Consider the following 12,262-nt stretch of genomic DNA (forward strand, 5'->3'; position numbering starts at 1 on the left):
CTACATACTTGGCAATAAAGATGATTCTGATTCTGATGAGGCCTTATTTGTTCTATGCTACTATGGATTTGATGAGGTCAAAATGTATGGAAGAGGATAAGTGATAACGAAGGAAAAAAAACTTTTATCTCAAAATTCAGACTTTAAAGTGAGAATCTTCACATTAAAGTCAGATTTGTTAGATTAAAGTCAGGATTCTAAGAATAAAGTCAGAATTCAGAGATAAAACTGAGCATTGTACCAACTTTTTTTCTTCATTGCTAGCCCTAATATGTAAAAATGGCAGGGAGTTGTGATGTGAATGAATGTGTGTGTGTTACTTGAAAGAATAATTGCTTTATTTAGACATTGACACACAAACAAGGAGGAACAAGACACCTTTCATTCATTTTTGTTGAGGGTAAGATGTTCTGTTGGTACCCAAGTTCTTTCAAACAAAGTTTACACCTTTTAAAATATCAGCATAAGTAGAAGACATTAACATGAGGCATACATTGTGTTGTCATAGTAGTTTACATTATATATTTGCACTGGTTATTCTAATTTGTACCATTTTAGAAGCGATCTGCCCAAAATGATCCTAGACATCGGATGTTCTCTTCTTGTTCGTTGTGGACGGTGCGTCCAATGCAGAACAAATTTGATTGAAGATGCGAGTTGGGCGTGTCAGCCGACAGCTCATTGTCGTCTCGGTGCACCATTTTAGTTCAAATGACCCGCGAAACTATGAGTTGGCGATGACGAAGGGGGCTAAATGCCTCGAACCATGCTTCGCAGAATGTTTTTCCGGTTTACTCTGATGATGCCTCGGGCACAGTCGGGCACATCAATACATGTTAGTATTTCCATCCATTTGTAACTGAGTTGTGCACTTAGATTATTAAATTATGAAGGAAGTGACGCAACGGCGCACAGTGTGGCACCATGTCCCGCCCATAGTTTCCAGAACAGTCTGGAGGATATTCATGGTGAGTCGCAATTTTCTGATGGTCTCGATTAACGCGCATTTTCATAATATCTTATTTTGTTTCCCCTTTTGTACTGTCTAGTGTTATCTAATTCCCTTATTCATTTCGAGTCCAGATTACTTTTTGTGTCATTATTTAATTCACGTTTTGTCGAGTGGAACTTTGAAGCACATGTGCTTCATAGTGCTTTTCTGTTGCGCAGTTAATCAGAAGACGAAACCCATGCGACTTCACCCATCCCTTCTGCCATACTGTGTTGCAGGTAATAATTGTTTCATTTAGTTTTTATTGAACAATACAGTAAAGTCTCGTTATATCGATATCGGATATATCGATAGTCCCGGTTATATCGATACTATTTCTATGCACGCACGGAGAAAATTACATGCAAACAGGGTCGGATATATTGATAGTCCCGGTTATATCGATATTTTTTCGGACTCCCTTGAATATCGATATAACGAGACTTTACTGTATTGTAATGCCCCTCAGCGTGACAAATGATGCGCAGAGTTGCTGGTATAGCGAGTCGGTCTTTTATTAACAAATTTAGCAGTTTTATCACACAAACAGGAGCTGTTGTTACGCCACAACTCACGCGCAGACAATCCCTCAGGCATACTGCCTAACCACCGTTCTTGGGTCCTCCCTTCTCTCCGTGTGTGTCGTCACGGGACCCCAACAAGCTCAGCCCCCAAACATGCATAACACAAGCACTGAACGTTACAATATTTAGTTTCTTGTGTCGTGTTTCATTTGCCCGCGAGTGTTCGTGGCGGGTTGAACTGTGCGCCATTACAAGCGCACCGCGTGTTCTGCCGAGTCTCCGCCTATGATGCGTTCACGGACATCATGTAAATAACAGTGAACTTGTGTTGTATAACCACTATACAATCACACGTTGTTCATTCTGTTTTGTTATCAACAATGTTTTGCATATTCAGAACAATTTGGAGGAGATTCATGTTAATCACAAGACGAAACCCATGCGACTTCACCCATCCCTTCTGCCATACTGTGTTGCAGAAATAAAAGAAATGAAAAGACATCCACGTGTCTGGTTTCATTAAGACGGCAGCATCGTGGTGATGAAGACAGTCACTGTTGTGACACCCGTCACATTGGTGCCGTGACCCGTCGATCACAAATGACTCTCCACTTCGGACCGGGACCGCGATGCTGCACAATGAAGACACTGTGCAGTCCCGTCACTCGGTGGACGGTGTGTCGACCCCCGTTTTGAAATTACATGTAGTGTGTTAATTGTCTGAACTGCTGTTTTGCAATTAGTGTGCTTTTTTTTCATGTACGTGTTTTTGTGTGTTAAGTCTAAGAATGGGCTCCTTACAAGTAACAAGTAGCACACCTTTGAATGAGTGTGTTGGTAGAGGTAGAGGCTTCCCAACCGTGTTACAGTTATGTAGTGCAATCCAGAGTGGTGTAGTTTGTACAGAGGGGAATGGGCAGGTTCAATCAGAATAAGAATCAGAATCACCTTTATTGCCAAGTATGTAGAACACACAAGGAATTTGTTTCCGGTAGAACACGCTGCACCAGTATCGTCGTCAAAAAAACTGCTAAGTGGCACTATACAGTTCCATTTTGGCTACTGTTGAAAGAGTTCAAAGAGTTAATGGCTTGGGGGAAGAAGCTGTTTAAATGTCTGCTGTATTTGGTGTGCAAGGATCGGTAGCGCCTGCCTGAGGGGAGTAGCTGGAAAAGGTGGTAGGCAGGGTGCGGAGGGTCCAGTAGGATTTTCCGCGCCCTAGTTTGGATTCTTGCAGTGTGCAAGTCCTCGAGAGTGGGTAGGGCGGAGCCAATGATTTTTTCCGCCGTCCTAACTGTCCGTTGAAGTCTGATTTTGTCCATTTTTGTGGCGGCCCCGAACCAAACGGTGATGGAAGAACACAGGATGAATTCGATGACAGCCGTGTAGAAATGTTGCAGCACCTCCTGTGGTAGGCCATGCTTCTTTAGCAGCCTCAGGAAGTACATTCTCTGTTGGGCCTTTCTCAAGACAGAGTTGGTGTTGACCTCCCACTTCATGTCCTGGGAAACTGTGATTCCCAGGAACTTGAAGGTCTCAACAGTTGACACAAGGCAGTTGGATAGTGTGAGGGGTAGCTGTGGTGATGGATGTTTCCTGAAGTCCACGATCATCTCAACTGTCTTGAGCGTGTTCAGCTCCAGGTTGTGACGGCTGCACCAGAGCTCCAGCTGCTCCACTTGTTGTCGGTACGCAGACTCGTCAAGCTGAGGCCACTTATGTTAGTGGGGACAGAGTTCCTTCCCAGACCCAGTGCAGTGCATCTACGATGAGCGCACAGACCATCAGCAACAGGTCCCTTTCTCCAGTCTGTCAGTTATGTAGTGTGATGCAGAGTGATGTAGTTTGTCCAGAGGGCAATGGGCAGGTTCTAGCTGAGGCCACTTATGTTAGTGGGGACAGAGTTCCTTCCCAGACCCAGTGCAATGCATCTCCAACGAGCGCGCAGACCCTGACACACCAGCGACAGATCCCTTACTCCAGTCACCTGACGTAGTTGGTCAGATGAGTGATAATAAGACAGCATTCTTGTACATCTTTGCCCGATAACCTTGTCTATTTTGCCTGTTGGTCTTTCTATTGTCTTCCGTGTGTATGTTGCCTCACTTCTGCATAATTTAAGGGGGGTGTATGTAACGGAGTTGTGCACTTAGATTATTAAATTATGAAGGAAGTGACGCAACGGCGCACAGTGTGGCACCATGTCCCGCCCATTGTTTCCAGAAAAATCTGGAGGAGATTCATGGTGAGTCGCAATTTTCTGATGGTCTCGATTAACGCGCATTTTCATGACAATATCTTATTTTGTTTCCCCTTTTGTACTGTCTAGTGTTATCTAATTAGTTCCCTTATTCATTTAGAGTCCAGATTACTTTTTGTGTCATTATTTAATTCACGTTTTGTCGAGTGGAACTTTGAAGCACATGTGCTTCATAGTGCTTTTCCGTTGCACAGTTAATCACAAGACGAAACCCATGCGACTTCACCTATCCCTTCTGCCATACTGTGTTGCAGGTAATAATTCTTTCATTTCGTTTTTATTGAACAATGTTTAGTTTCTTGTGTCGTGTTTCATTTGCCCGTGAGTGTTCGTGGCGGGTTGAACTGTGCGCCATTACGCCATTACAAGCGCACCGCGTGTTCTACCGAGTCTCCGCCTATGATGCGTTCAGGGACATAATGTAAATAACAGTGAACTTGTGTTGTATTCTCTTTTTCTGTAAATAACCACTATACGATCACACGTTGTTCATTCTGTTTTGTTATCAACAATGTTTTGCATATTCAGAACAATCTGGAGGAGATTCATGTTAATCACAAGACGAAACCCATGCGACTTCACCCATCCCTTCTGCCATACTGTGTTGCAGAAATAAAAGAAATAAAAAGACACATCCACACGCCTGGTTTCATTAAGACGGCAGCATCGTGGAGATGAAGACAGTCACTGTTGTGACACCCGTCACACATCCACCCATTCATTTTGTAATCCTCTTGTATACAGAGGGTTGTATGAAAAACCTTCGATGAGATGTCGTTTCAAAACCAACCTCGTATCAATGTTGAAACCCCTGGATTTGGCGCTGTCCACCAGCTGACTGAAGAACTCTTGCCTCGGAGGAGGGTGATGCCGAAGCAGGGCCTGATGGGGAAAGGCCTCGTGAATCTTGCGCGCCACCCAGTGGTTGGCAAAAATCATGCACTCGGCCACTGTCTCGTGGATCTCGAGGGGCTGCCGTGGGACCAGAGCAGTGATGTTTTTTTTATTGTCCAGCTGTGCACGCACCTGGTACCAGAGTGATAAAAGACCAGAAAACAAATGTTTTAGCAGTCACAATTTATGCAAAAAAATCATCACAGTACACCAATTGTACGTACCTCCACCCCTTCCAGTTCCAATGCACCGTCTTGATCTCGCTGAGCCCGGAGGTGTCGCGCCACCTGGGTCAGCATTTGCAGAGCCTGCGTGAGCTCAGCCAACCTGGCGTCTTTCTCATGGGAGCTAAGACGGGTCATCTCTGCTACCTCACCCTGCTCACCATTGAGAAGGACCTGAGCCAGCTCATAGTTGAGCTGGTAGGAGGAGCGAATGACGGTGCGGCCGTACCACACATTGTTGACAGTGAGGGATTGTGCGTCGAGCTCCCACAGCACACTCATTGTATATCTGGATTCAAAACATTTAAATGAGAAGCAATCCTAGAAATTGTAGAGATTTGTAATATGCAACATTTTTAAGCTATTTTTTGGTTTTGTAGGAGGAAAATGTGAACATACAGGTAACATTCGACTTACGACCGGGTTCCGCTCCGACCAAATGGTCGTCAGTCAAATGGTCATAAGTTGAAATCCATTCAAAATGTTGAATAGAGACTGTGCTAAATGACTTGCAAACGCCCTGATTTGGACGCCACGGGGGTGGACGGACAGGGGTCTGGATCGCCAGTGTTCTACCGGTTGCCCTCTCCCTGGCCTTAACCCGCTCTCCGCGCTTATGTGCTGTCCGACCATGCGGCCGTCTGCGGCGTCGACGCGCCCAACCTGCCACCTCACCCCAAAGCAGAACAAACCGTCTCAAAGAGGCGGCGGCGACGCCGGCGGCAACCGTGCACCCCGACGCCTCGTTCTCGTCGCGTCATTCTCATCGCGTCATTCTCGCCGCGTCATTCTCGTCGCGGTGATCCCGCGCGCCGTCGCCCACCCGCCTCAGCTTGAGCCCTGGCCGCCCCGCTGCCGGCATCGGTCGACACTGCCCCCCTCCGGTGCCATCACATGGTTGATTGCTGTGCGAGAGTGATAAGCTGGCTGGCTGTCCAAAATTGTTGTACGCGTTGGCGGGCTGCTAGCATGTAGCAGTGCCAGCCGTTGAATTAAAAAAAAAAAGGATATGGCGGTCAGGGTCATAAGTACGGGTGGTCGTAAGTCGCGGCGGTCGTAAGTCGGAGGTTACCTGCATAGACTGAAAGTATGTACACAGTCTCGGGTCTTTCCATTATGGATTTTCACTCATGAAATGTAATGTAAAAAAATGGATGTTCACTGTCAATCAAGGTTAAATAAAACACTCCTGCTGACCTGTCGACTCCTCCCAAAAGAGAGCAGACATTGGCACTGAGAATCGCTGGCAACATGTCATACCTGCGATCTGCAAGGTAGTAGGTTGTAGCCCTGAAAAACATGTAGCACTGTCAATGTGGACGTTTCATATAATTCTCAATATTGTCATGGTAAAAGTTTTTGACCCAACACCCACAATACAGTGGTCAGCAACCTTTTTATATTCTAAAGTACTGATCAATACAAAGGGCTACCAGTTTGATACACACTTGCCACATGCAGCACTGTAACTAATTTTCTCAAATCACCAGCAATGTCATTTTTATTTGTAAATGGGATCGTGTTTGTGCATTTTCACAATATATAGTAGTTAGGAAACCAATACTAGACAATACTAAATATTACAGCTGCAATGCTTAATCGATTATTTGGATTTAATGAATTGATCAGAAATTTAATAATAAACAATCCAAGATCTAGTTGTGTTTAAAATTGTCCATTATGCATGAATTTCAGCCTATCAGTAGTATTTATTTGCCAGTATATACAAAGTCTTCTGACATTTCTATGATACAGAGAATAATAGTTTTTATCCGTTGACCGCACTCCTTTCAATTTTGCTGCTGGAGATTGCAAATGTCCCCTTTGTGGAGCTATTAAAGGCTTTCTAATTCTGATATTGTCTTTGAAATAAAACATTTGAAAACAATCTTTAAATTTTGAAAATATTTAACAATATTTTTGCACTTTTTTCCAGACCGGATTGATAACTGAATCAACATTTGTTCCTGCATTTTATGCGCTGTCTTTTGTTTTTGTTTTCTGAAGAACAGGGACAGAAATGAAACATGTTTTATCACTGACCCTTTGATGAATTGATACAATTATCATTGTCTGAAACTCATGACAAAGTGTTAGCGGACACCAGAGCAGACAACTCTGAAAAGTTGCCTGCTCCATTTTTCACAACTTGAAACACAATAAGACGACTAATTGCAAAAAAAAAGAAAACAAAATATAGTTGCAACGTGTAAAGGTTTTTTTTTAAATTAAGGAAGTACCTACCACAAATGCTTCCTTGCTCAATTTATGGTAAATATCCCTTGCTGAAGATTTTGCTCCAGTTGTCGTTTGTCGTCATGGTGCACAATGCAATGTTTGCGTTGCGTTGTCTGCTAAAAGCCACGTGGACTCCTCTTTCTAAGCGCCTTTCAAAACTATCAAGTACACTTTACAGTATGCAAATTGACAAATGAACGTTCATTTGGCAATTTGCATACTCGGCAAGGCAGCCAATCAGAAGCTGTTTCGTGTTTAAGACTATACCGTGACTAGGAAGAGTAGTCCATGTGGCTTGTAGCGGTTAGCTTGTAGCTTTTGCTTCATTGAATAAAACAAATGTTTAATTTGAAAAAAAAAAAAATCTTGAAGAAGTTGTCGGCCACCCGGGCCGAGACGTTTTGAAAGTTGTACGCCAGACGTAAAAGTTGTACGCCCCGGGCCTCCAGGCAGACGTTATTTCAAACACTGTAATTGTTACATTTGTTAATTGCAACTCCAATAATTATCAAACACTACATCGCATAGTTCTCATGAGGGTCGTGGGGGAGCTGTCTTCGGCGGGGGACACCCTCAATTGGTTGCCAGCCAATCGGAGGACAACTAACAAATACAAATAACCGTTCAATCAGCCTGCCATGCGTGTTTTTTGAAATGTGGGAGGAAACCGGAGGACCCAGAGAAAACCCACGCAGGCCTGGGGACCCAATGCAAATTCCTCACAGGGAGGCCCGGCGTGCTAAATATTCGAATACCAGGCTGCCCTCCAACAGTACAGTACTGTATTTTGATAAATCTTAATTTCAAATGATGATTTATACCACATTCCAAGGACATCAGAATGTCCAAAAACATGTCCCCGTACTCATGTGGTCCTTAGGTTTGAGGCCCCTGTCATATGACGCAATAAAAGGTTTTGTTGCATTCATCCCATCTCACTACAGCTGATTAGATTTCTCATTCCGACTGTGACTACATTTAAAAATCACGGTCTGCCCCATTTATGTTAAGTCAAAGTCAAGTCGAAGTCAGCTTTATTGTCAAATATGCTAATATGCATGACATACAGCACAGATGAAATTAATGTCCTCTCGGACCCAGCGTGCAAGGCACTTATAATGTGGCTAAAAAAGACATACAATTGACAACAGACAATACATGTAATTTCTGAATGTAAAGTGAGGTAGTGTTGTGTGTAAAGTGAGGTAGTGACGTATGTAAAGTGAGGTAGTGACGTATGTAAAGTGAGGTAGTGACGTATATAAAGTGACGTAATGTAGTAATGCAAAAACAAACAACAAGAAAGGGTTGAATTGGTTGAAGTGAGGTCTTGCAGAAAAAAATGAGAAAGAACAAAAAATAGAGTTCAGGATGATAATACAGCGTATAGCGTCTCCTCAAAGTTCGGTGAGTGTGGCAGTGGGAAGGGACAGGGGGGGACAGGGCTGGGAGGGAGTTGAGTCTCCTGACTGCCTGGTGGCAGAAACTGTCCTTGAGCCTGCTGGTCTCGGCGCGGAGACTCCGCAGTCTCCTACCCGATGGCAGCAGGCTGAAGAGGCTGTGGGAAGGGTGGGTGGGATCGCCAACAATCCTGATGGCTCTGCGGGTGAGGCGGGTGTTGTAAATGTCCTGAAAGGGGGGGGGGGGACACACCAATGATCTTCTCAGCTGTGCTCACGATGCGCTGTAGAGTCTTACGGGAGGACACGGTGCAGGCGCCGTACCACACGGTGATACAGCTGGTCAGGATACTCTCGATGGTACCACGGTAGAAGGAGGTCGTGATGGGGGTCGGGGCTCCAACTCTTTTGAGCTTGCGGAGGAAGTACAGGCGCTGGTGGGATTTCTTGGCCAGTGATGACGTGTTATGGCTCCAGGACAGGTCTTCGGATATGTGCACTCCCAGGAACTTGGTGCTGCTCACTTTCTTCACTGCAGCACTGTCAATGGTTAGTGGAGCATGCTAGGGGTGCACTCTCCAGAAGTCCACAACAATCTCCTTCGTCTTCTCCACATTCGCCACGTGGCCAGGCGGCTGACCTCATCCCTGTAGGCTGTCTCCTCATCGTTGTTGATGAGGCTCACCACAGTTGTGTCATCCGCAAACTTTATGAAGAGGGAGGAGCTGGGTGATAAAATTGATTACATTGACATCTTTTCCTTTCGGCTTTTCCCTTCAAGGGGTCGCCACAGCAAATCAGTGTCCTCCATCTTTAGAGGTTTGATCCGCACGTTTGTTTTGGCCAAGCTTTTATGTCGGATGCCCTGCCTGACACAACCCTCTGTTAAATTGACATATTTTTTCAAAAACATACACAATAAAAACAATCACAGACAAGATTTGAAAAGAGAAATAATATGACTGACATACTGTGGACATCATTATCCATGTATTATTTTGTTCACATCTCTCACCTTGCGTGTGCTTCTAAGTCAGTCAGGGAGCCTTGAGAAACAAAGTGTGTCACATCAGCAATGTGGACACCGAGCTCCAGCACCTTCCCCTCTGCGAGGCTCCGCACAGACAGCGTGTCATCAACATCCTCGCAGCCCGCGGGGTCGATGCTGAACACCAAGTGACTGTCCCTTAGGTCCCGTCGCACAGCTACCTGAGAAGGATCCACCTTCCATGGCTTCTCGGGTGAATTTGAAGGCATTTCTCTCAGCTAGTGACAACCAGATGCAACGCAGGGTGTAAATAAATAAATAAAGAAACATTTATAGCCCTATGACATTCTTCACTAGACAATTTGTAGTGAATATGTATGTTACTCCATTGACCTGCGCATCGGAGAAGGGAGGAACGTGGATGCAGTTTTCAATGAGGATAGTCTGCACTTCAGTCTCAAGATCGCCAGCCCGACCCAGAACCCTCACACTGTGTCCGTTGGGATACAATGACGTACTTTCCCATGAGTCAATGCGTACTACCACTCTGTGGTCCTGAAGAAAGGTGGAAATGAAAGTTATGTTTTCATAATTCAGTCCAAAACACGCACATATATACAATTGTGGTTGCACTATGCATCTGCTAGATGGAGCTACATTAAAAGAAATACAATACAGCAGTAATTACAGTATATAGAGCCTTCACACCCGCTGCAGCGATAACACAGCCATGAAAACTGGTCACAAAGATGAACATAGAACATCTAACATATGGCATTCCAGAACAATAATTGAAAGACAAAGGTTATGGAGACAATTCATTCAACAAAAAGGCACATAAACCTCATGGGTTCATATCGATCCTTTTTAGTCTCGATTGTCTACTCCTCTTTTCATTTAGTTACGAGTTAATTGTGTTTTTGATATTACTGTATTTTTGTTTCATGACTGCACAGAGCTCACAAAGTAGTTGTCTGTTTGTTTGAGTGTGTTTTGGCGAATGTACATGTCAATTAGTGTCAGGTAGAACCTTTCCAGGTTACCACTAGATGGCATAGGAACATTAACAGGGAAACAACTGAATGGGAAAGATTAAAACAGTGAGTTTTTTTATATTAGGGCACATGGTCGGCTCTTCTACACTGTATATAAAGCTGTATGTGGTCCGGTGCTGGCACCGACGCTTACACCGTGTCCCGCCGAAAGAGTCTGCACCACATCGAGAGGATCATTGGTGTCTCTCTCTTACCCGATTCATGGTTATTTGCTATTCTCATCTGACCCTTCCGTCAAAATCACCAGGCTCAAGAACAGTTGGATCCACCAGGTGGTCAGGAGACTCAACCCCCTCTCGGCTCCCCTGCCTCTTCACGTGCAGATTGCTCGCGTCCCGCTCCGACCTCCATGTGTGGAGTTTGCATGTTCTCCCCGGGCCCGCGTGGGTTTTCTCTGGGTCTTCCGATTTCCTCCCACATTCCAAAAACATGCATGGCAGGCTGATTGAACACTCCAAATTGTCCCTAGGTGTGAGTGTAAGAGTGACTGTTGTTTGTCTTTGTGTGCTCTGTGATTGACTGACAACCAATTCAGGGTGTCCCCTGCCTAGTGGTGCCCGAAGACGGCTGGGATAGGCAACAGAGCCCCGTGATAGCTGTACGGAAAATGGATGACCGCCAGACCTTTTTTTAATTCTATTGATGCCACGGCTACCGCCGGCAAAGCTGTTGAATTCCGCAGCGTATTTGTGATGCATTTGGTAGAATAAAGACTCGAGATCGTCCTTCTTGTTTAGATCTGTCACGTTCCGAACGAGGCAGAGAGCAGCCGACTCGTAGGAGCGAAATTGAATGCCTGGTTCCCCAAGCAAGCGACAAAGATCCGTGTGGAATGATTTATTAAGAGACAACAGAAAGCGCTGGTCCCAAAAAGAGGACCAGGGGAATACTCAAAAATAAAGAATACCAAAAACGACGAGTGTGGGGGCAAAGGGAAACCCGACCCGCATACTACGCCAATGGCGAAAACCATCTTGCACATGGTGGTGCAGAAAAGGAACAATCCTGAAAGATAATACTACGGCGGGACCTCAGACCGGGTAAAACACGAGCACTGAAGATATAGAAAGTATATATATACAGTAAAGTCTTGTTATATCTATATCGGTTATATTGATAATACTGCTTATTACGATACTATTTTCATTTCCCGTGCACATTTCTAGTCTTTTTATGTAGAATTAGTTCCATTTAGTACGATTCATGGTTATTACGATAATCTGGTTACTACGGTGCTCTTTTTCATCTCCCGCTGGCCATTTTGCTATGTTTATATCGATACACGACATCGGTCGCGCCATCAGACTCGCCATTGGTCGACTTGGTCACGTGACTTGGTTACGTGACACGCCATCGGTCGCGCCATTGGTCGACCTAGGTCACGTGTCTTGGTTACGTGACCAGCTCCCGCAAGCAGACGCCATTTTCATTTTCAGACGACAGCTCGTGTGTATCAGACGGCAACTCGTGTGTCTTCAACAATGGCGAAACGAAAGAATTGTGATCTCGGCAAAGACATTGCGACACTCCCAAGCTCATCAGGTGCGGATATCGCAGCAGAGGTCAAAGCCAAGTATGCCCCAGGAGATTCCCATGATGATGATGATGAGGATGAAGAAGAACCGACTGAATGCACACCTATTGCAACACTGACAAAAGCGTTGCAAGGTGCTGCGGACATGCTTCTT

General features: G+C 44.9%; 1 protein-coding gene across 1 annotated transcript in view; it reads right to left on the reverse strand.

The window, feature by feature from the left end:
- The window catches only part of dis3l (DIS3 like exosome 3'-5' exoribonuclease), a 53,804-nt gene that overhangs the window by 13,293 nt on the left and 28,249 nt on the right, over positions 1 to 12,262 (reverse strand). The window contains exons 9-13 of the mRNA XM_088991835.1: positions 9,913 to 10,074; positions 9,547 to 9,797; positions 6,091 to 6,183; positions 4,894 to 5,182; positions 4,566 to 4,801 (exon numbers count right to left, since the gene is read on the reverse strand). Coding sequence (XP_088847961.1) covers positions 4,566 to 4,801; positions 4,894 to 5,182; positions 6,091 to 6,183; positions 9,547 to 9,797; positions 9,913 to 10,074 — 1,031 coding nt within the window. The remainder of the gene's footprint in view (positions 1 to 4,565; positions 4,802 to 4,893; positions 5,183 to 6,090; positions 6,184 to 9,546; positions 9,798 to 9,912; positions 10,075 to 12,262) is intronic.

The sequence above is a fragment of the Hippocampus bargibanti genome, linkage group LG03 (assembly GCF_051943395.1).
Source record: "Hippocampus bargibanti isolate YZ-2025 linkage group LG03, ASM5194339v1, whole genome shotgun sequence".
In the NCBI taxonomy this organism is placed as follows: domain Eukaryota; kingdom Metazoa; phylum Chordata; class Actinopteri; order Syngnathiformes; family Syngnathidae; genus Hippocampus; species Hippocampus bargibanti.